The 21656-nt window shown below is 41.7% G+C and overlaps 1 protein-coding gene across 1 annotated transcript in view; it reads left to right on the top strand.

The window, feature by feature from the left end:
- Positions 1–21656, top strand: part of LOC137434822 (uncharacterized) — a 95892-nt gene that overhangs the window by 34869 nt on the left and 39367 nt on the right. The window contains exons 2-7 of the mRNA XM_068127949.2: positions 19775–19870; positions 20066–20265; positions 20398–20475; positions 20667–20833; positions 21108–21210; positions 21356–21544. Of these exons, the coding sequence (XP_067984050.2) occupies positions 19775–19870; positions 20066–20265; positions 20398–20475; positions 20667–20833; positions 21108–21210; positions 21356–21544 (833 nt within the window). The remainder of the gene's footprint in view (positions 1–19774; positions 19871–20065; positions 20266–20397; positions 20476–20666; positions 20834–21107; positions 21211–21355; positions 21545–21656) is intronic.

Genomic DNA, 21656 nt, shown 5'->3' with positions numbered 1-21656 from the left:
ACATGCCTCCATGTCAGACTACATGCCTCCACGTCAGACTACATGCCTCCACGTCAGACTACATGCCTCCACGTCAGACTACATGCCTCCACGTCAGACTACATGCCTCCACGTCAGACTACATGCCTCCATGTCAGACTACATGCCTCCATGTCAGACGACATGCCTCCACATCAGACTACATGCCTCCATGTCAGACTACATGCCTCCACGTCAGACTACATACCTCCACGTCAGACTACATGCCTCCATGGCGTACAATAGCTCAGCGTGGTGATGCAATATCCTCACTGGAGTGGTTAGAGAAGAAGCATTTGATCATTTTAAATGGTTCACTTTATTGAAAATATAGCAAATTTGTTAGACTGTTTAAGGCCATGTGATATGGTCTATACACATACACATGATCTATACATGAGGTACACAAAGGTCTTTCTGTTCATTGATTGCATTTAATTGATGTATATCATGAAGTACGTCGATTCATCGGCTTTGCTAATATAAAGCCCCACACACTTGTCTTTGTGGAAGTCGAGGAGACAGTCGCTTCACCAGGTAGACATGGAGGTAAGGTCTGGTTGGAGAAGATAACAATCTTCTCGTAAGCTGATGCTGTTGTGAACTTTACGTCATCTGTGGGTAACCCGACTGTGGGCAAAACCACCACATGAGTGACAATATGGGCTGACAGGATGGCCTAAAGGTACGCACACTCACCTCCAAGCTCTCTAGCCTGGGTTTGAATCCAGACCCAGCTATAAACAGGTATACTGGTGTTTCACTGGCAAGGTGATTCATCCATGTGTGTGACGTCCCTCAGATAGATGTTAAACGGGCGTCCTGTCTGCCGGTATTCGTCGGTGGACGTTAAAGATTCCACGGTGTCCGATGCGAAGAGTAAGCTAGCTATGGCTGGCACCAGGAACAAATTACAAACTCCATCTCTATCCAGCAGAGGGCGCTGCATCAATGGCGAAGCCATGCCCTCAGCCAATGATGGTACCACGCAATGATGGCCTTGTGATATGTTGGTCGGATGCTACCCAAACATCATTTCCTTGTGATACGGAAATAATGTCGGTCCAGCCAGGTGGGGCTCCGTTAGTCACAAGCTACACACCTGGGAAAGGTTAAACACACATACAAAATAGGACTGTTTGAGGGAAAAAAATTGAACCAAATTTAAATTTTCTTTTACACATGAATGAGATAACACACCATGTTTCCTATCGGTGTTATTAGCAGGAGATGGATGGGCTTTGCAATCACGTGTGTGTGTGTGTGTGTGTGTGTGTGTGTGTGTGTGTGTGTGTGTGTGTGTGTGTCTGTCCGAGCCTTCATTTTTTTTACTATTTGAGCTAACATCCTCAAATTTTTACCAATGCTTCACTATAAGAGAGAGGAGGCAAATGTATGCTTTTGTTAAAAGGTCAAAGATCAGCGTCACATAAAATTATCAATTTTCATCCAATTGACCTGAAATTTTAAGAATTTGCATGTTTGGTCACTAAATTGGTTCACCAATCAAAAGCTAGAAGCTGATGTTTTTTTTTTAGAGCTAAAGCTCAAAGGTCAAGGCTGCATAAAATTATTAATTTTAATTTTGTATTTTTACCTTTGCCACCAAAGGTGGATGGGGTTATGTTTTCACCCCTGTCTGTCTGTATGTTTGTTTGACCATTTGTGAACAAAATATCTCAAAAAGTTGTGGATGGATTCAGACGAAATTTGGCAGAGATTTTCTTTTCAGAGCAGAGAAATTTGGATGAAATTCTCTCTGAAAAGACCGACTGGACAACCCTCCCATCCACTTTCTCAACAATTCTCTCCAGAAGTTCTGTCACTCAAGCTCTTGGGTCTCACTATCTACCATGATCTTTCCTGGGAAAAACACATTTCCGACCTGGCCTCCAAAGCCAGTCGCCGACTGGGCATCCTCCGTCGTGCGAAGTCCTTCCTTGGTACACCTGAGCTCCTCACCACATACAAGGCTTTCATCCGCAGCTCAATGGAATACTGCTCTCCCCTCTGGGCCGGTGCTCCTGCCTCACACCTAGCTCGGCTTCACGCTGTTGAAACCAAAGCTTTCAGGATCATTGGAATCTCCCGCGATGAAGCTGATCCTGAGGGCCTCTCACTCACTCACTCACCGCAGGCAGGTAGGTGGTCTTTCCGTCTTCTACCGACTCCTCTCCGGCCTTGCTCCCCCAGCTCTCTCTGTGCTCTGTCCCCCCAATATTCCTACAGGTCGCACAAGATCTGCCAGCAACCCTCTGATGGTTAAACTGCCAAAATCAAGGCTCTCTGCTCACCTTCACTCCTTCATTCCTCTTTTCTACCGCCTCTGGAACAAACTCCCTCACTCTCTTCAATCCCACTCCTCCCTCCAGGTCTTTAAAGGTCCCATGTAATTCAAAAGTTTCTTGTTATTTATATATTAACTTGACCTTCCTAGTGAAGAAATCACCCATGTTTCTTTTTTAAAATCAACAATGGGATAATTAGACCAATATTTTGAACATTCGTAGTGTTTTTCACAACTTGCTATGCCCCGCCCCTCAAAAAAGTGGAGTTCAGCGAACCGCAGGTCACGTGACCAGTGACGTCATCTCCAGAACGAAGGCCATGCCGTCACGATTCGCTATGCTCCGGCCCGCGATCCGTTCCGTGTAATTTGTACGTGCTCTACTTTTGATTTGCTTGATCTTGATCTGAGGTATGTTGAGACACATGTGTGTCATGCCTCGCCTCGTCGATAAACCCGCAAGGTCGCTCCGTGGAGTAGCCTGCACATATTCAACTATGGGTGAATTAAATAATTAACAACTCACGGTCTGAGGTAACTCGGCAAAAAATTATCCGATTTGCACCAAATAAAGTTTATGAATGTTTGCACGGGCCCCTACTTCAAACTAAAAGTGGAAACAGAATGTAAATTGGAGTTAAAATAAGTGTTTGATTTGTATCAAGCAAAAGCTTGCGAGGGAGTTGCGTTCAGGAGGTGACGTCACATGGATTACGTCATCGGCTTTGAGGTCTGGGGCAGAATTTTTAGGGGCGTTCCCAAGTGGTTCGGTTTTCTTTCATTTTTAATGTTTCAGAGTGAATATAACAAAAAAATCAATGCCATATTTGAATTCACCATAAAAAGACTCATATGGATGACATCAAATGCATTTTGAGTGAGATTCCGTGTCTGTGGACCTTTAATACAGCTGTTCACCACCATCTCTTTATATCTTCCCCCATCCAAAACCTTGATCTTCTCTACACCCGCTAATTCACCCTCGATCCACTTTTTTAAAATACCAACTTCTTTCCTGGAAGTCCTAGCAGTGTCCATGTGTTTTATACCTCTCTCACCCTCCCCCCCGCCCCTTCTCATGCCTCCTCCCCCAAGTCCCCACCCTCCCACAGATCTCCCTATGTCCCTGTTCTCTATTGTTGTATTTGTGTGCTTCCCTCTCTCTCCCCATCTTGTCTCCCGCTCCTTTTATTATGTTTTATGTGTCCGTTTTTTTTTTTTGTGATTAATGTTAGCTCTTACACGAGCGTCGATCTTGTATACAAAAAAAAAGTTTTAAAAAAAATGTAGCGTATGTAACAAGGACGAGATGATTAGATTTTGGTGAAGATTCGGATCCGGCTACTGGAATTTTCAAGTGATTCTTCACCATTGGGACAACAACAACAACAACAACAACATGCATTTTAAGGCCATTTTCCCTGCTAGAGCGGGGGTTAGCCTTGCGGTCCCCATGACAATCTTCTCCATTTTGCCCTATTTTCTGCATCTGTCCTTGTTAACCCCCTTGCCTGCATTTCTTCTTCCACCATCTTTAGCCAAGTCTTTCTCGGTCTTCCCCGTCCTCTACTTCCTTCTACATTAATTTCCATCACTCTTCTCAACCAGTCACTTTCTTCCTTCCTCAACACATGACCAAACCATCTCAACCTGTTCCTCTTCACAGCATCAATCACAGGCAATATTCCCATCATCTTTCGCAATTCATCATTTGTCTTCCTCTCTCTCAACGATACTCCGCACATCCATCGAACCATTCGCATTTCCACCCTTTCCAGCCTTCGTTGCTGCTCTACGTTCATTACCCATGTCTCGCTCCCATAAATCACAACACTTCTCACACGTGCAGCATACACCTTTCCCTTCAGCTTCAGCGACACTCCCCTCATCATCAGCACGCCACTCAGTTCCCGAAACTTCTTCCATGCACATCTCACTCGAGCAACCGTTGCCGAGTCTGATCCACCTTCTCCATTCAGCATGTCTCCGAGGTAGCAAAATGTTTTCACACCTTCCAGCTTCACGCCGTCTCCAAGATCCAACTCAACATTTCCTCCATCTGCAGCTCCCTCTGTGCACACCTTACATTTGAATGTATCTGCCACACTGGTAAATGACCCTCTCAGACCACTACATTTTTGATGAACCCACTCAGCGCACATTGTACATTGAATGGAGTTCACTCCGACACCCTTCCTGCACACAGCACACGGCCACTTCCCAGTTCTTTCCACCTCACCACATGCTTTACCACTTGCCATCACCTTTGTCTTTCCGATATTCACCTTCAGACCTTTTGTCTCCATACATTCCTTCCACTTGTTCATCTTTTCCTTCAGTCCATCCATACTTTCCGCAATCAACACCAGATCATCTGCATACAACAACTCCCACGGTAAACCCTCCTTTACGTTCTGAGCCAGCACCTCTATCACAGCTACAAATAGTAGTGGCCTTAGTACCGACCCCTGATGCACTCCCACCTTCACCTCAAACTCACCACTGTTCCCGTCCTTCGTCCTTACAGCTGTGCGCGCTCTTTTGTACATTGCCATCACTACTCTGATCAACCATTCCTCCACTCCTAACTTCCTCAATGCCCATGTCAATACTTTGCGTGGAACCCTATCGAATGCTTTCTCCAGATCAACAAACCCCAAAAACAACTTCTTCCTCTTCTCCATGTACTTCTCCTGCAACTGCCTCACAATGAAAAGCGCATCTGTCGGTCCTCTTCCTGGCATAAATACAAACTGCATTTCGTCGATCTTCACTTTCTTCCTTATCCTCCTCTCCAACACCCTTTCCAATACCTTCATTCCATGCTCCAATAACTTTATCGCTCGGTACGAGCCACACTCCAGAGGGTCACCTTTCCCCTTGTATAGAGGGACGAGGGTACTCAGTTCCCAATCCACTGGAATGCGGCCTTCTTTCACCACCAGATTACAGATCTCTGTCATTCTCTTCACACCCCAACTTCCTGCTGCCTTCAACATATCTCGCACAACTCCCGTCGGCCCTCCCGCTTTTCCACTCTTCATTGCTTTTATCGCTTCCTCAACTTCCTTCTCAGTTATCTTCTCTGCCGGTCCTAAAACTGGGTTACTCTCTATGTTGCCATCCCATTCATTCTCTGTATTCAACAGCATTTCCATATATCTTTTCCATCTTCCTTTAATTCCATCTGGGTCGACAACGATTGTCCCACTTCATCCTTCAAGCAACTCACCCCCATCACATCACACCTCTCTTTCGCTATGTGCTTTGCAATCCTGAATACTGCTTTCTGACCCTCTTCCGAATCCAAGTGTTCTCCGAACATTTTCCTCCATGCCTCCTGCGCCTTTGCTACCTCTTTCTTTGCAGCCTTCCTGGCTGCCTTATAACTTTCATGCTCTGCTGTTTCTGCTCCCATACCCTTTGCCTTCTGCCACTCCTTGAACTTCTTCCTCTTCTCGTCAATCCTCTTTCCAACTTCATCATCCCACCACCATGTTTCCGAGTGCCTCGGTGGTCCTTTTGTCCATCCACATACCTCACCAACGGCTCCCAACAGACTAGCTTTCATTGACATCCAACCACTTTCAAGCTCAACCACATCATCCTCTACCCGACTCAGCCTCTCTTTTAATGCCTCCCTTACTGTAACCTCTTTCAACCTCCACACCTTCATTCTCGGTTGGTACTTCACCCGCCGAGCTCTCCTCGTACCTCTCACCCTTACGTCGCAGACAACCAAGTGGTGCTGTGAAACAGCCTCCTCCCCCGGGATCACCTTTGTGTCCCGGAGGTGCCCCCTATCTCGCCTACGCACCATCAGGTAGTCAACGGTTGTCGTCGACCCACCTGACGTGAATGTAACAAGCTTATTATCCTCTTTCTGGAACTGAGTATTACAAATCAACAAATCAGCTCCATCAGCAAACTCCAAAATCCTTTCACCTTCTCCATTTCTCACACCATATCCGTAACCCCCATGAACTCCCTCAAAACCATCCATACTCCTTCCCACATGTCCATTCAGGTCTCCTCCCACCACAACAACTTCCTCATCTTTCACGTTTTCCATCAGCTTCTCTATCGCACACCAGAACTTGTCCTTCTCTTCATCGCTTTGACCAACCTGCGGAGCATATCCCGAGATGACGTTCACCAAGAGCTTTCCAATCATCATTTTCACCATCATCATCCTATCACTCACTCTAGTCACACTCACCACACTGTCTACAAACTCCTCAGAAAACAGGACACCAACACCATTCACGCCCTCCGGGCACCCTTGCCACACAAACTTGTATTTCTGTCCCTGCCGACCCTTCACCATTCTCACACCACTTCCCTTCCATCTCGTCTCCTGCACACAACATATGTCCACTCTTCTTCTGACCAATACTTCCACCACTTCTCCTGATCTCCCTGTCATTGTCCCTACATTCCATGTCCCAAACCTCAGAAACCGATCTCCACTTCGGGCTGTACCCTGCCCATATGTAGTTGTAATTGTCATGGTTCTCTTTTTGAGGCAGTTTTTATGGCCGGATGCCCTTCCTGACGCCAACCCTCTTAGTCGCCTCTTACGTCACGCAGAGATACGGTGTACCTATCCTGACCAGGGTACACACTGGAAAACGTTTAAAACATGGAAATTCTGGGGGGGGGGGAGGGGGGGAGGGCGGCGTCAGCATCACGGCTGCGGTTTAAACATATTCCAACAATATCCAAACAGAACCATGAAAACCATGAAAAACAATCTGGGAAAAGTCTCCAAGCGAGAACGTGGATTTGAGAAAGAAGGAGCAGAGGCGGAAGAAAAACGAGATACAGGGGGCGGGGCCCAAGTCGAGACGAGGAGGAGAGCGAACAAGCACGTGTCTGGGAGGAGAGAAAGAATCGATATATAATTCTTTGTCTATCCATTTGTCTTGTTTTTAAAAACGCCGGACAAAGGGTAAAATGCCCGCGAGAGGCAGGGGGGAGAAAAGAAAATGAAAGAAACAAGCAAATACCATGAAGGAAAGAACTTACACTCACAAAACACCGACGGGGGGAAGGGAGCCCGGAAAGACCAGGCCGCGCACGACGCGGGAATAAAAAACGACCAATCACACACAATTCCGCAACAACCACAAAACCAAAACTAAACAGAAACACACAACAACACACACACAACAAAACAACCAGCGGAAACCCGACAAAGACACGAATGGGAAAACACTCAAACTTCGATGCCGTGGAGAGCTCGAAGCAAGCCTCGTCGCCCGAGGGACCGGAAGTCCTATCTCACCTTTTTTCACCATTGGGAGATGGGGCCAAAAACGATACATAGCAAGATATCTCAAAAAGTTGTGGACGGATTTGGACAAAACTTGGTCGACATGTTGGATGTCTGACAAGGACGATTCGATTCGATTTTGGTGAAGATCTGAATATGGATTCGGATACGAGATTTATTTAATATTTTAAGTGATTCTTCACCATTAGTCCGGCAGATAAGCTAAATATAGCATAACAATTGTGCATTTTGTGAGGAAAGCACCAAATTTGGCACACTAGTAGACTATCATATTATGAAAAGATCTGGGTATTGGGCCATCTCAGATTCAGAGATTTGATTTTTGCAAGATTTGCAGATTTTGCAGATTTGCAAGCTGAGATTGCAACGCCAGGGACGGCCGACTCCTTCCTGCGAGCTGCCCACGTCACCCGCACAAGAAGAGCTCATCAAATCACTGCAGCGGCACTGCACATCCTGCAACACCGTGCGTATGAACGCCACTGTATGACATATGCTGATGATGCAGAAGACCTGCCTGAGTTCGAAGACTGGTGTCACCAGAGAGGAGAAGACATTCCCAACTTTCAGTACTGGGCAACTGTGCTGGAACTAGAGATGTTGGTACTGGTCTACGTGCGTTCTCTGCGGCAGGCTTCATTCACGATGTACCTTGATGCCCTGACGGAACTGGTCCCATGGTTCCATGCCTTAGACCACACACACTATGCCAGGTGGGTCCCTGTTCACCTGAGGGACACGGTTGCACTCCCAATGAAGCACCCAGATGTAGCCAGAGAATTCAGGGCTGGCAACTTCACTGTACAGAAGACGAAGAAGGTGTTCTCTTCGATCCCAATCGAATCGAAATCTTGCAAAAATCAAATCTCTGAATCTGAGATGGCCCAATATCCAGATCTTTTCATAATATGATAGTCTACGAGTGTGCCAAATTAGGTGCTTTCCTCACAAAATGCACAATTGTTATGCTAAGTTGCCCCACTACATTGGGAGATAGGGCCAAAACGATATATTGCAGGTTATCTCAAAAAGTTATGGACGGATTTGGACGAAACTTGTTGGACAGGTTGTGTGTGCGACAAGGAAGAATCGATTCAATTCTGGTGAAAAGCCGGATCCAGATCCAGCCAGTATAATTTTAAAAGTGTTTTCCTCACCATTGAGTGATATCACCAACCAGGTGGAGGTGTGCTCTCTACCGAGTGCCATTCTAGTTTTTAAAACTGTTTCATACAGAAGAATAAGAAGGAGAAGAAGAAGAAGAAGATGTTTGAATACAAATAGATGCAGATAGGGTTTGCATTTTCAGATGCTTTATAGTCTTTGTTTTACATTCATCATGAGACGAAGGGAATTTACACACCCAGTATGTACAGCACACATGGTAGGGTGTACTTGGAAGAAAAAAAAACACTTTCACCTGGTTTCAGATTTGGAGAAGGTAATTGTGTTGTTGCATACAGTATTTACATTTGCAGACTGTTATCATGGCTCAGAGAAGAATTATTTAAGTCCAGCGATGACAAATTTTTGGGATGAACAATGCTGGGATGTCCTACTGTGAAATTGGATGTCAACTTGTCTTCCATCGGACTGTTGTCAGCAGATTGGTTCACACGCATCACCAAACCAATGAATGATGTGTAAGACAGACCTCGATCTACACAACCTAGGGTGACCTTTGACAAGGACGATGCAGCTGAGAGCTTTTTAGATATGTCTCAGATTTATTAGACTATTCAGTTTGCCACAAAACAGTGTTACAGCATGAATGGACCCTCCATTGGACATCATCTCCAAGAACTGTCCAGAACCAGCTTCACGCTGTAGGTTACAAAGCCAGGAGACCAATAAGATGCCTTATTCTCATCCCAGAACAAAAAGAAGCCCACTTGGCACGGTGCTGTACCCATCACACTGGAATCTCGCATCTTGGAGGAATATTCATCGGTCTGATGAGAGACTATTTCTCCTGCATGTGAATGTTGGTAGAACTTGGGTTTGATCGCAACCGGACATTCTATGCAGTGTACCCAAGAACGATGTCGGTCCATCCATCTCATTTGGTGGTGGATCCATTATTATATGGGGCTGTCTGTTATGATTGTAAACCTGACGTTGTCACTGACAGAGTAACATGATTGGTAAAAAGTACTGCAGGAACATTTTGATTATTTTATTTATTTATTTTTGTATACAGAATCGAGGCTCGTGTAAGAGCTAACACATTGAACATGAAAACATGCACAGACACATAAAACATACAATGAAGGCAGTGGGAGACGAGAGGAGGAGAAAGAGAAGCACACAAGAACAACAACAGTGGAGAACAAGGATGTCAGCAGATCCGTGGAAGGGGGGAGAGGGCTGGGGGAGTTGCGAGGGGTACACGGTATAAAGCAAATGAACACGACGAGGAATTTCACTACTAGGAACTTCAGGAAGAAGTTGGGGATTGAAAGAGGTGCATTTGGGGTGTTTTAATGGGGGTAGAAAAGATCAAGGTTTTGGATGGGGGAAGACAAGAGATGGTGGTGAACAGCTGTTTTAAAGACCTGGGGCGAGGAGAGGGATTGAAGAGAGTGAGGGAGTTGGTTCCAGAGGCGGGAGAAAAGAGGAATGAAAGAGTTAAGGTGATCATCTTGTGATTTTTTTTTCAAGGTCTCAAGCGAGGGAAGAGGCTACAGCCTGCCTGTCTGAAGGATGAGGGATGTCGTGGCAGAGGGTGGAGTCATCAGCAAATAGATAAATCTTGAGCATTTTCCAGAGAGTGAGAGATTCATTTATGAAGATCAGGAATAAGACTGGCCTTGGGGCATTCAAGAACATTGCATTGGTGCACTCCTGCCTTGTCATGGAGAGGAGATGAAAGGATTATTTTGAGAGCCACACGTTGACTGTATCAAAAGCACGAGTTGTGTCCAGAAAGACGATTCTGATCTCATGTCTGATATTGAGGGCCTCCATCTATTGTTGGGTGACTAGAAGCAACATGTCCATGGTGGATTGACCTGGTCTGAAACCACATTGGGGATCTGAGATGAGGATGTTGGAGAAAAGGAAAGATTTCATCTCAACTGCGATGATGAAAAGGAAAGGTCAGCGATGACCTTGCTGTTGTTCGGAAGTAAGCTGATTGGTCTGTTGTTGAGGGGGTCTATACTCTCAGCAAAGGAGCCTCGTGAGTGGACGAGGCCAATGGTCCCGACCATGTGCCTCGTGGTTGCAGCAGGTTGAACGGTATCTCAAGGAGATAGGGATGGACCAAGCATCAGCCTGGGGGATGACCAGACGGAAGACCCTGGAGTACCGTCGGAAAGTGGATGCGGCGACGCGCTGCTCCGGCGCATGCTCCCGTACCTGATCTGACCTGAGGGGGTCTGTTTTTCACCTTTTATTGTAATGCAGTGATTTTGGTTGATTTCCAAGCAGATGGAAGATGACTTATGGCAAATGATAGGGTGAAAAAAGGGCAGAGAGAGAGGATGTGAAGGAGCAGTAGAGCAGGATTTTTGGACACGTGAGCTGATGCCATCTGGACATATTTACTAAGTTTATATGCATAAGACGTCCGTGAGGAACAGAATTGAATGCTTTTCTGTAGTCTGTATGTTTGAAGTATATTGCTATTTTGAACTGACCAAAACTATGTCCAGTCATTATGGAATTATATTAAGATTGTTTGATTTTTGGAGATTTTCTGTGTTGGTCACAGGAAAATACATGATGTTCCTTCCAAATGTAGGTATCGAGTAAAGTATCGTGATTATCAACTGCATAATCACATGTGACGTAAGAGAAACTGGTCGGTCGTTGTTTAGTTATAACACCTTTCTTGGAAATAATGCAGATATGGGTGTCTCTCCAATCATCATGTACTCCAGCTGAAATTAAAACGTCTTAAAAATTATATCCGCTTGTGATTTGGCATATCATAATTAAATAGAATCATCTTCAGTTTGGTAAAGTTTTTTTTCCCTCCTCATGAAAACATGTTGAATTTGATAGTTTTTCACTTACTTGTATTGAAACATTTCAGGTTTGGTAAACCTTCTCATATACCGAAAGAAACATTTTGTGTTTGGTAAAGTTATTTTTTTTATCAATATTTTTTTTAACGTAATCACATAGAAACATCATCTGCTTAGTAAAGTTTTCCCCTCCTTATGAAAACATATTGAATTTGATAGTTTTTCACTTACTTGTATTGAAACATTTTGGTTTGGTAAACCTTCTCACGTAAACCTATCAAACCGAGAGAAACATTTTGTGTTTAGTAAAGTTATTTTTTTAATCAATATATATTTTTAACGTAATCATATAGAAACATCATCTGTTTAGTAAAGTTTTCCCCTCCTTATGAAAACATATTGAATTTGATAGTTTTTCACTTACTTGTATTGAAACATTTTCGTTTGGTAAACCTTCTCACGTAAACCTATCAAACCGAGAGAAACATTTTGTGTTTAGTAAAGTTATTTTTTTAATCAATATTTTTTTTAACGTAATCACATAGAAACATCATCTGCTTAGTAAAGTTTTCCCCTCCTTATGAAAACATGTTGAATTTGATAGTTTTTCACTTACTTGTATTGAAACATTTTGGTTTGGTAAACCTTCTCACGTAAACCTATCAAACCGAGAGAAACATTTTGTGTTTGGTAAAGTTTTTTTTTAACATAATTAAATAGAAACATTCTATTTAGTAAAGGTTTTCCTCCTTATAGAAACATTTTGGGTTTGGTAAAGTTTTTTTTTTACATAATTAAATAGAAACATATTCTATTTAGTAAAGGTTTTCCTCCTGAATAGAAACATTTTGTGTTTGGGATTTTTTATGTTTTTTTTTTTTTTTAAGTACAGTAATTAAATATTTACGTTAAAATATCTTGTTTGGTAAAGTTTTTTTTTTAACATGATTATATAGAAACATTCCATTTAGTAAAGGTTTTCCTCCTTATAGAAAATTTTGGGTTTGGGATTTTTTACATATATATATATTTTAAAATACAGTAATTAAATATTTATGTTAAAATATCTTGTTTGGTAAAGTTTTTTTTTTTACATGATTAAATAGAAACATTTTCTATTCAGTGAAGGTTTTCCCTCCTTATAGAAACATCTTGGGTATGGTAAAGGTTTGTTTTTTTTCAACATAATTAAATAGAAACATCTTCTGTTTAGTAAAGGTTTTCCCTCCTCATAGAAACATCTTGGGTATGGTAAAGGTTTTTTTTATTTTTTATTTTATTTAAACGTAATTAAATAGAAACATCCTCTGTTTGATAGTTTTTTTAAACATAATTAAATAGAAACATCTTCTGTTTGGTGAAAGGTTTTTTAACCATAATTAAATAGAAACATCTTCTGTTTGGTGAAGTTAAAAAAAAAAATTAAATTGAAACATCTTCTGTTTGGTGAAGGTTTTTTTTAACCGTAATTAAATAGAAACATCTTCTGTTTGGTGGTTAAAAAAAAAAAAAAAAATTTAAACATCTTCTGTTTGGTGAAGGGTTTTTTAAACATAATTAAATAGAAACATCTTCTGTTTGGTGAAGGGTTTTTTAACCATAATTAAATAGAAACATCTTCTGTTTGGTGAAGGTTTTTTTTAACCGTAATTAAATAGAAACATCTTCTGTTTGGTGAAAGGTTTTTTAAACATAATTAAATGGAAACATCTTCTGTTTGGTGAAGGTTTTTTTTAACCGTAATTAAATAGAAACATCTTCTGTTTGGTGGTTAAAAAAAAAAATTTAAACATCTTCTGTTTGGTGAAGGGTTTTTTAAACATAATTAAATAGAAACATCTTCTGTTTGGTGAAGGGTTTTTTAACCATAATTAAATAGAAACATCTTCTGTTTGGTGAAGGGTTTTTTAACCATAATTAAATAGAAACATCTTCTGTTTGGTGGTTTAAAAAAAACATCATGAAATAGAAACATCTTCTGTTTGGTGAAGTTTAAAAAAAAACATAATTAAATAGAAACATCTTCTGTTTGGTGAAGGGTTTTTTAAACATAATTAAATAGAAACATCTTCTGTTTGGTGGTTTAAAAAAAACATCATGAAATAGAAACATCTTCTGTTTGGTGGTTTAAAAAAAATCATCATGAAATAGAAACATCTTCTGTTTGGTGAAGTTTAAAAAAAAACATAATTAAATAGAAACATCTTCTGTTTGGTGGTTTAAAAAAACATAATTAAATAGAAACATCTTCTGTTTGGTGGTTTAAAAAAAACATAATTAAATAGAAACATCTTCTGTTTGGTGAAGTTTAAAAAAAAACATAATTAAATAGAAACATCTTCTGTTTGGTGAAGGGTTTTGTAACCATAATTAAATAGAAACATCTTCTGTTTGGTGAAGTGTTTTTTAACCATAATTAAATAGAAACATCTTCTGTTTGGTGAAAGGTTTTTTAAACATAATTAAATGGAAACATCTTCTGTTTGGTGAAAGGTTTTTTAAACATAATTAAATAGAAACATCTTCTGTTTGGTGAAGTTTTTTTGTTTAAACATAATTAAATAGAAACATCTTCTGTTTGGTGAAGTTTAAAAAAAAACATAATTAAATAGAAACATCTGTTTGGTGAAGTGTTTTTTAAACATAATTAAAAAGAATCATCTGTTTGGTGAAGTGTTTTTTAAACATAATTAAATAGAAACATCTGTTTAGTGAAGTGTTTTTTAAACATAATTAAATAGAAACATCTGTTTGGTGCTGTTTTTTAAACATAATTAAATAGAATCATCATCTGTTTGGTGAAGTTTTTTTTTAAAGCATAATTAAATAGAAACATCTGTTTGGTGTAGTTTCTTAAACATAATTAAATAGAATCATCTGTTTGGTGAAGTTGTTTTTTAAACATAACTTAATAGAATCATCTTCTGTTTGGTGAAGTGTTTTTTAAACATAATTAATTCGAATCATCTTCTGTTTGGTGAAGTTTTTTTTTTCAACATAATTAAATAGAAACATCTGTTTGGTGAAGAAACACACTCATTAATTCGTTTTATATACAGACTTGGCATTTGATATGGAATATTTTTTTTGTGGGGGTGTACTTTTCAAGATGACTTAGAACCAAAAGTTCATTGGAATTATGTTGAAATTATTCTAGATTTTGTTAATGTGACCTTTAAAAGAAACAAACAAGTACAAAAAGTTTTAATTAAAACAAAAGCCGCGTCGATGTTACACAATGCCTAGATGCAGCTGTGCCTATAACATCGATGTTATAGGCACAGGACATTCCTATTGATTCGATTACTTGATGTTATTTTTGTGCAAAGTGAAAATATATCTCGGCAATTTCCCGTGTGTGGCGACGAATTTTTAATATATCTCGGCATTTTCCCGTCTGTTATTTCAGGTGGTGTATGACTGACCATGCCGCGATTTAAAAAATATATATCTCGGCAATTTCTCGTGTGTAGCGACATGTGAACGAAGCTATGCTCCTCTCTCCACATTATTGTGACGACGTATAAATTAAATATTTCATCGTGACGATTGTCATCAAATGGACGAATTTTTAATATATCTCGGCATTTTCCCGTCTGTTATTTCAGGCGGTGTATGACTGACCATGCCGCGATTTAAACAAAATATATATATCTCGGCATTTTCCCGTCTCTTATTTCGGGCGGTGTATGACTGACCATGCCGCGATTTAAAAAAAAAAAAATCTCAATGGACTTGAAGTTACAGGCCTTTGAGAATTCATTTCGTTCTATAAAGGGCAACTTCCATCGGATTTTCTTCCCGTTTTTTTTCAACCGAGTCTAAAACTATGTTAGCGACTGTGAAAAATGAAATGATATATCGAATTTGATTTGAAATAAAACTGCGTGAGAGAGGAAGACACCACGGGCCTACAAAACAGGCCTCAAAGCTATGCGAGTTAATAAAATGGTTGATATTTGTTTATATGAAGCCTCTCCCACAATGGGTGGAGCTATGGTTCCCAGAATGGGTGGAGCTTTGAGGTTTTGTCTTCTCTGCAAGAACAAGAAGAACAAGAAGAAGAAGAACAACAACAACAACAGCAGAGGGCACTCTATGGCCAGCGTCTTGCGACGCGGCTAAAACCACAATTGACATTTCGAAGCAAATAAATTGATCCTTGAAAGTGATGGAAACTGATATCGAACTCAATTCATGGACAGTACTGTGTTAAACTTCTGTACGTTTTCCAGAAGTATCTCTTTATTTTGCACATTAGCCAAAATAAATTTCAACAAAAACAAAAGTTAAATTACGACTGGGATTACCGACAGTAAAATTACAGTTCAGTACTTCGTGTAACCCCCACGAGCATTCAGGAGAGCACGTACATGTTGAGGCATGCTGTTCACGAGATTTGCCAAGGTTTGGACAGGAATCGCTTGCCATGCAGTGACAATAGCCTGCTGAAATTCACGCACAGAGGTAGGCTGCTGGTCCAAGTTGTCGATTTGACGCGTTAATTCTGCCCACAAGTTCTCTATCGGATTCATATCCGGAGACATGGCAGACCACTCCATATGCTCGACACCACGGTCAGCAAGAAAGTGTTGGATCATGCGAGCACGATGAGGCCGTGCATTGTCATCTTGGAAGACAAAGTTTCTTCGAAAGGCTGCACGAGCAAATGGAAGCAATGTTTCTTCCAGAATGACCCTGTACTTGAACTGGTTCAGGTTTCCATTCAGAACAACCAGGTCAGTTTTGCCCCCTGCATGAAAAGCAGCCCAAACGGTCACCCCACCACCTCCAGCTTGGACTCTGGGCACTATACAATCTCGTTGTGGGCTTCATGCACTTGTCTGCACACTCGGACGCGGCCATCTTGACGATAGACCAGAAATCTAGACTCGTCATTGAAGGTCACGTGATTCCAGTTTCCTGGCTGCCATGGACGGTGCTCTCTGGCCCACTGCAATCGGCGCTGGCTGTGTTGTCTGGTCAGGCGTGGCTTTCTCAGGGGATGCCTGGCACGATAGCCTGCGTGAACCAGTCGTTGGTTGACTAGCCTTCTGGATACAGGCACATTTGTCAGTTGCTGCCACTCAGCCCTAAGCCGATTAGCTGACTTGGTACGGCCATTGCAGACTAACCGGTGCAGCTGGCGATCATCTCTCCTTGTGGTTCTGCATGGACGTCCTGGCCTCGGTATTGGAGTAGGGACACCCCTCTGAGCATTTCGTTTCAGGATCTTTGACACCTGACCTTGAGTGATGCCATACTGCCGAGCAATAGCACGCTGTTTCATGCCAGAATTTCGTAAAGCCACCGCTCCATGACAAACAGCATTGTCAAGTTGACGGACCATCTCCAGAGGAAGCGGCAATAACCTTTGTAGACGTGCAGCAGTTGTTTTCCACTAATACAGAACGCAACAACCCTTATATACCCGATTGTGAAGCCATTCGTCAAATGTAGATGTCCTTACATTTTGTCACGCCACCTGTGATATAAACCTGTTATTGATTTCTTGATGCGAAAGACAATCTGTGACATGGTTCCTTCAACAAAGACATCACCGAAGGGTAAAAGAAACTCACCAGATTGATATACTGAGTTCAGAAAGTAAACCCAAGTCAAGAAAAAAAAAAAATTACATATTAAATGCCAAGTCTGTAGTTTTGTTTAAAGCATGACCATTGTCAGGTACTTGTACCTGACAACGGTCAGGCGATTTGTTTTAAAGCCTAACAGCTGTACACAAGTACTTGCATTTTCCTAATATGAATAAAAAATTAATCTTGTTGGCGAAGGCTAGTGTAGATTAATTCTGCTCTGAAGGGTTAACACCTGTAATGTAATCTTCATGCTTCGCATGGTGTTCAGCATACCTCAGTAACATCCTGTTGATTTCATCCATTATTCTTTCATCAAATGATCTCGACCAGTTGATGGCCCTTTGTCTTACCTTGATGTAGTTTACCTCAATCTTTCCTCACTGTCTTACCTCAATCCTATCCCCCCTTCTAGTACATTTTAGGTATACTTTATGTCTCAATCTCTGCAAAGACAGGATAAAAAGGTGAACGATAGTTTGTATTATTCGGTGGTCAATACTTCCAAAGCTATTGCCTATTATATAACAAGATGTGCAATTGAAGAATTCCTTGGCAGAAGGATATTTATGCATTGGGCTGAAAGGAACGCCTACAGGTACGCACACTCTCTCCTCTGAGCTGTCTAGCCTGGGTTTGAATCCCGACCCAGCTAAAAATTGTCATCCTGGTGTTTGTTTCACAGGCAGTGTGATTCATCAAAGTGTGTGCTTGGATGTTAAACTGGGCGTGCCATCTGCCAGTATTCGTTGGTGGATATGAAATATCCCACGGTGTCCTTTGCAAAGAGTAGGAAAACTATCGTCGGCACCCTGAACAAATCCCAATTTCCTGCCCCAACCAGTAGAGGGAACTGCATCAGCGGCACACGCGTGCCCTCAACCAGTGATGCATATGAACGAAGAAGTAAAAAAAAAAAAAAAAAAAAGCCACCTTTAGAGGCTATTTTTCCCCGCAAAGCGGGGGTTGGCCTTTTTCGGGAACCGTGGTTGTTGTTGTTTTTTGGTCCCCTTTTTGAAGCGATGTTTTACGGCCGGATGCCCTTCCTGACGCCAACCCTTTTTGCCGCCTTTAACGACAAACAGGGAATTACCAGTGAACTGGTACTCAATTAGCCGACCTCGGAAGGATGACAGGCTGAGTCAACCCCCCTGGCGTTAATTCAGCGATCGACCGGGATTCGAACCCAGGATCCTAGGATCCTAAGCCGGCACCCTAGCCGCTAGCCCAACACCAACACTAGCCCAACACTAGCCCAACACCAGAACGAAGAAGTAAAATGTATGCATTATATCTTGTTGGTTTGCCAAGGTGTTGTTATTAAAAATTGACCTTCACACAACTAAGGAAGGGTTCAGACACTTGACTCGCTGCCCAAAATAGCTGGGTCGGTAAAGTCTCAAAAATTAAAATCTGCCATCTTTACAATTATTGCATCCTCGATATCATTCTTGTCCAATAGGTGTGGCACACTTTCTCAGTATATTGTCTACCTACAAGTTCAGGTCTGTCGCATACTCCTATGAGTAGTTGTGAAGTTGGGTAAGATTGAGGGTAATCCATATGGATTCCATGTTGTTGTCCGATGGGAATGAACAGCATCCTTCCGCCTTCTTTCCCGTATTAGTTTCAGCAACTGAGCCCTGTCCGGTAATGGTTTATTCTTCCTCGCCGCTGCTCATTCCCTTGTCTACCTGGCATTTGCGATCTTCTCAATCCCAATATTCATCCTTCCCTTTCCAGGAATTCAGACTTTCTGTTTCTTTCATTCTCTCCCTTACATTCACTCTTTCTGCTTTCCATGTGTTCTCTCTTTTCCCCTTCTTCTGCTTTGCTTCTCCATCTTGAAACACGACATGCAAAATGTACTCCACTTTCCATTATAAGAGTACACTCTTATAATGACAGATTATTTTAGAGTACACAATGACAGAGTACAGATTATATGAGAGTACACTCTCCTTGGAATAATTTGCTCTGTGCTAGCGTGCTGAGGCAGTTGCTTTGTTCTTACACTTCACTTCCTGTTTCTTGTGAATTGTCTCACTTTTCTGCCCTTTGAATCATACATGTTTGCTTCTTGCATGTGAATTTACCTTTTATCTTATGGCATTGTCTCTTAAGTATCCCGTCGAGTGTATTTTGTGTTTAGGGGAAACCAATTTTGTGTTCCTCGCTACGCTTTTACTGGATGTATTCTAATGTTGCATCTGAATAACACAAAACAGGATTGGAGTGACCTCGGCAATCTGCAATTGTACAGAAATACACAAAAGCAATGCATCGACATCGTTTCCGACATCGCTACACATTCCCATCATTTTCGTGCTGAATACTAGGAGGGGTCATCAATGTTTGTGGCTCAAACATCCATTTCTCTGTTTAAATCATTCCATGTCCATGTCATACTCATTACTTATTTTTAAGTAATGTCTCATTTAAGTAAGTAATTTAAATTTTTTAATAGATAAATTTTAATAGATAAAAATTTTAATAAATAAAATTTAAAGTAAAGTAATTTAAGTAATGAGTAAACTCATTAGTTACTCTTTTTTGTTCCTCTTTTTCACAATCCTTCTCACTTTTTCTCATAATTGCCCAGCAGATGGTGAGACATCTGAAGAAGGAACTACAATTCTCTCAGCCATTGGGTCGCACGAGCAAGTCACAACCTCCGATGTTGCTCCTGCACGTGACCATGGTGAGACCCCCGAAGATCCAGATGTAAAGGGTTTGCCGAGACCAAGCTTTTTGCATCTTATGAACATGATACTGAAGATTGCAGTCTTGCGTTTAGATTTTCCTTCCTTTGTTGGATTGATGGTTGGATGTTTGCGTGAGCTGGCTCACACTTTCTCCAGATATGAATGTTGTCCAATCATATTTTCTCACACAGAATGTAACGATTTTGGAACAGAACCGGATGTTGGCCTTTGGCTCAGTGAAGACACCATGAAAGCTACGCATGTAACAGACGTTTTGGATGTCGCTGATATCACTGAGGTTGGTGATCGTGAGGGAAAAGGTGGCGAAGACTGTGAATCGCTTACAGGTTCGGAGGTTGAATCGATGGACGGTAGCTGCGATAGACATCAGGTGAGTTTTTGGTCGCAGGTGTAATTTTTACTGATTGGGGCTTGGGAGGATGGCAGATGAAGATGAAATCCTTGGGGAGTATGATTTAATTTTTGGAATGTGGGTGTCACGTTCCGTGTGCATTTTCCACAGGATGCTGAAATGTATAGTTGTCCACTGTGTGATCAGCTCTGCTCAACCCCTCGTCAGCTTACCACCCATGTCCGACAGGTGAGACAATTGCTGGAAATGGTCAGGTGATGCTGAGGTTGAAAATTTGAAAGTAATAAGTTATGGAGTAAGAAAAGAGCGAGTGTTACTTATCCAGGAGGTTCCTAACGAATTTTGAGTAAAAACGAATATGAAGAGTGTAAAGTGCAATTCATTCCAACACACTGACTGAATCCTGCTGTTGTGTCCAGCACAATGGCAGTGGTAATCCTGCAGACGGGAATGTTTGCGGAATTTGTGGAAAGTTTCTAAGTTCAGCCAGCTCCTTGGATCGCCACATGTTAGTGCACTCGGGAGAACGGCCCCACAGGTGCAGAGTCTGTGGACAAACCTTCACCACCAGCGGCAACATGCAGAGGTCTCCTTACTTTTGCTCTCCCGAAACGCTAACTGTGCTAATGGATTGCGAACTCCTTTTCTGATATTCATCCCTTTTTTCATTGCTCATCTCTCTTTCACTTCTGTAGTTGCCTGCTTAACCACTCGCATTGTTGAACTGTCTTCCTTCATAATTTCCTCCATCGATATCCTGTCTTCCTTCATCACACATTCTTTCTTTCATCTGCTCAGCCACCGGTCACCGGATAGCTCTTAGTCTTTCTTTGTACTTTGGCCATTCATGATATTCTCAGGCATTTGAAAATCCATGAGAAAGATGGTGTTTCCATTATGTCTTCGAAGCTGCATCGGACACCATTATCTTTGGAGAATGGAGATGGGAGCGTCAGCCCAGAGGTTTGATATCTTTACTTTCATTTGTGGCATCTCCTCATTATCATCCCGCTTTTCTTCTTGTACATTATCCTCATTTTTCTCTTTATCCTTATCTCCATCTCTGTCTTCAAGTCAAAGTTCATTCACACACTCTTCATTTTTGCAGGACGTTGCTGATGCTGAAATACCTGTAAGAGCTGACAGACGAAACCTGTGGCCCAGATCGACTGTTGTGGAACCACAAGCTCCAATTTCCGTGCACGGTTGTCGCCCCCGGCGTGGACCAACCCGTAAAAGGCACAGCATTGACAGCGAAACCGACGATTCCAGTCCAGGGAAAAGGCTACGGGAGATGGTGAGTAATTAAGACTTTCTTTATTATTAACTGTCTTCTTTACCAAGGAGGTAAGAAAAAGTTGTCAGAGCAAGTTATTGAGTTAAGTTCAGAAATAGTAACAGGCTGCTTG

The sequence above is a fragment of the Myxine glutinosa genome, chromosome 9, assembly GCF_964187855.1.
Source record: "Myxine glutinosa chromosome 9, kmMyxGlut1.1, whole genome shotgun sequence".
NCBI lineage: Eukaryota > Metazoa > Chordata > Myxini > Myxiniformes > Myxinidae > Myxine > Myxine glutinosa.
The sequence above is the reverse complement of the archived record's forward strand: the minus strand, read 5'-3'. Positions and strand labels throughout refer to the sequence as shown.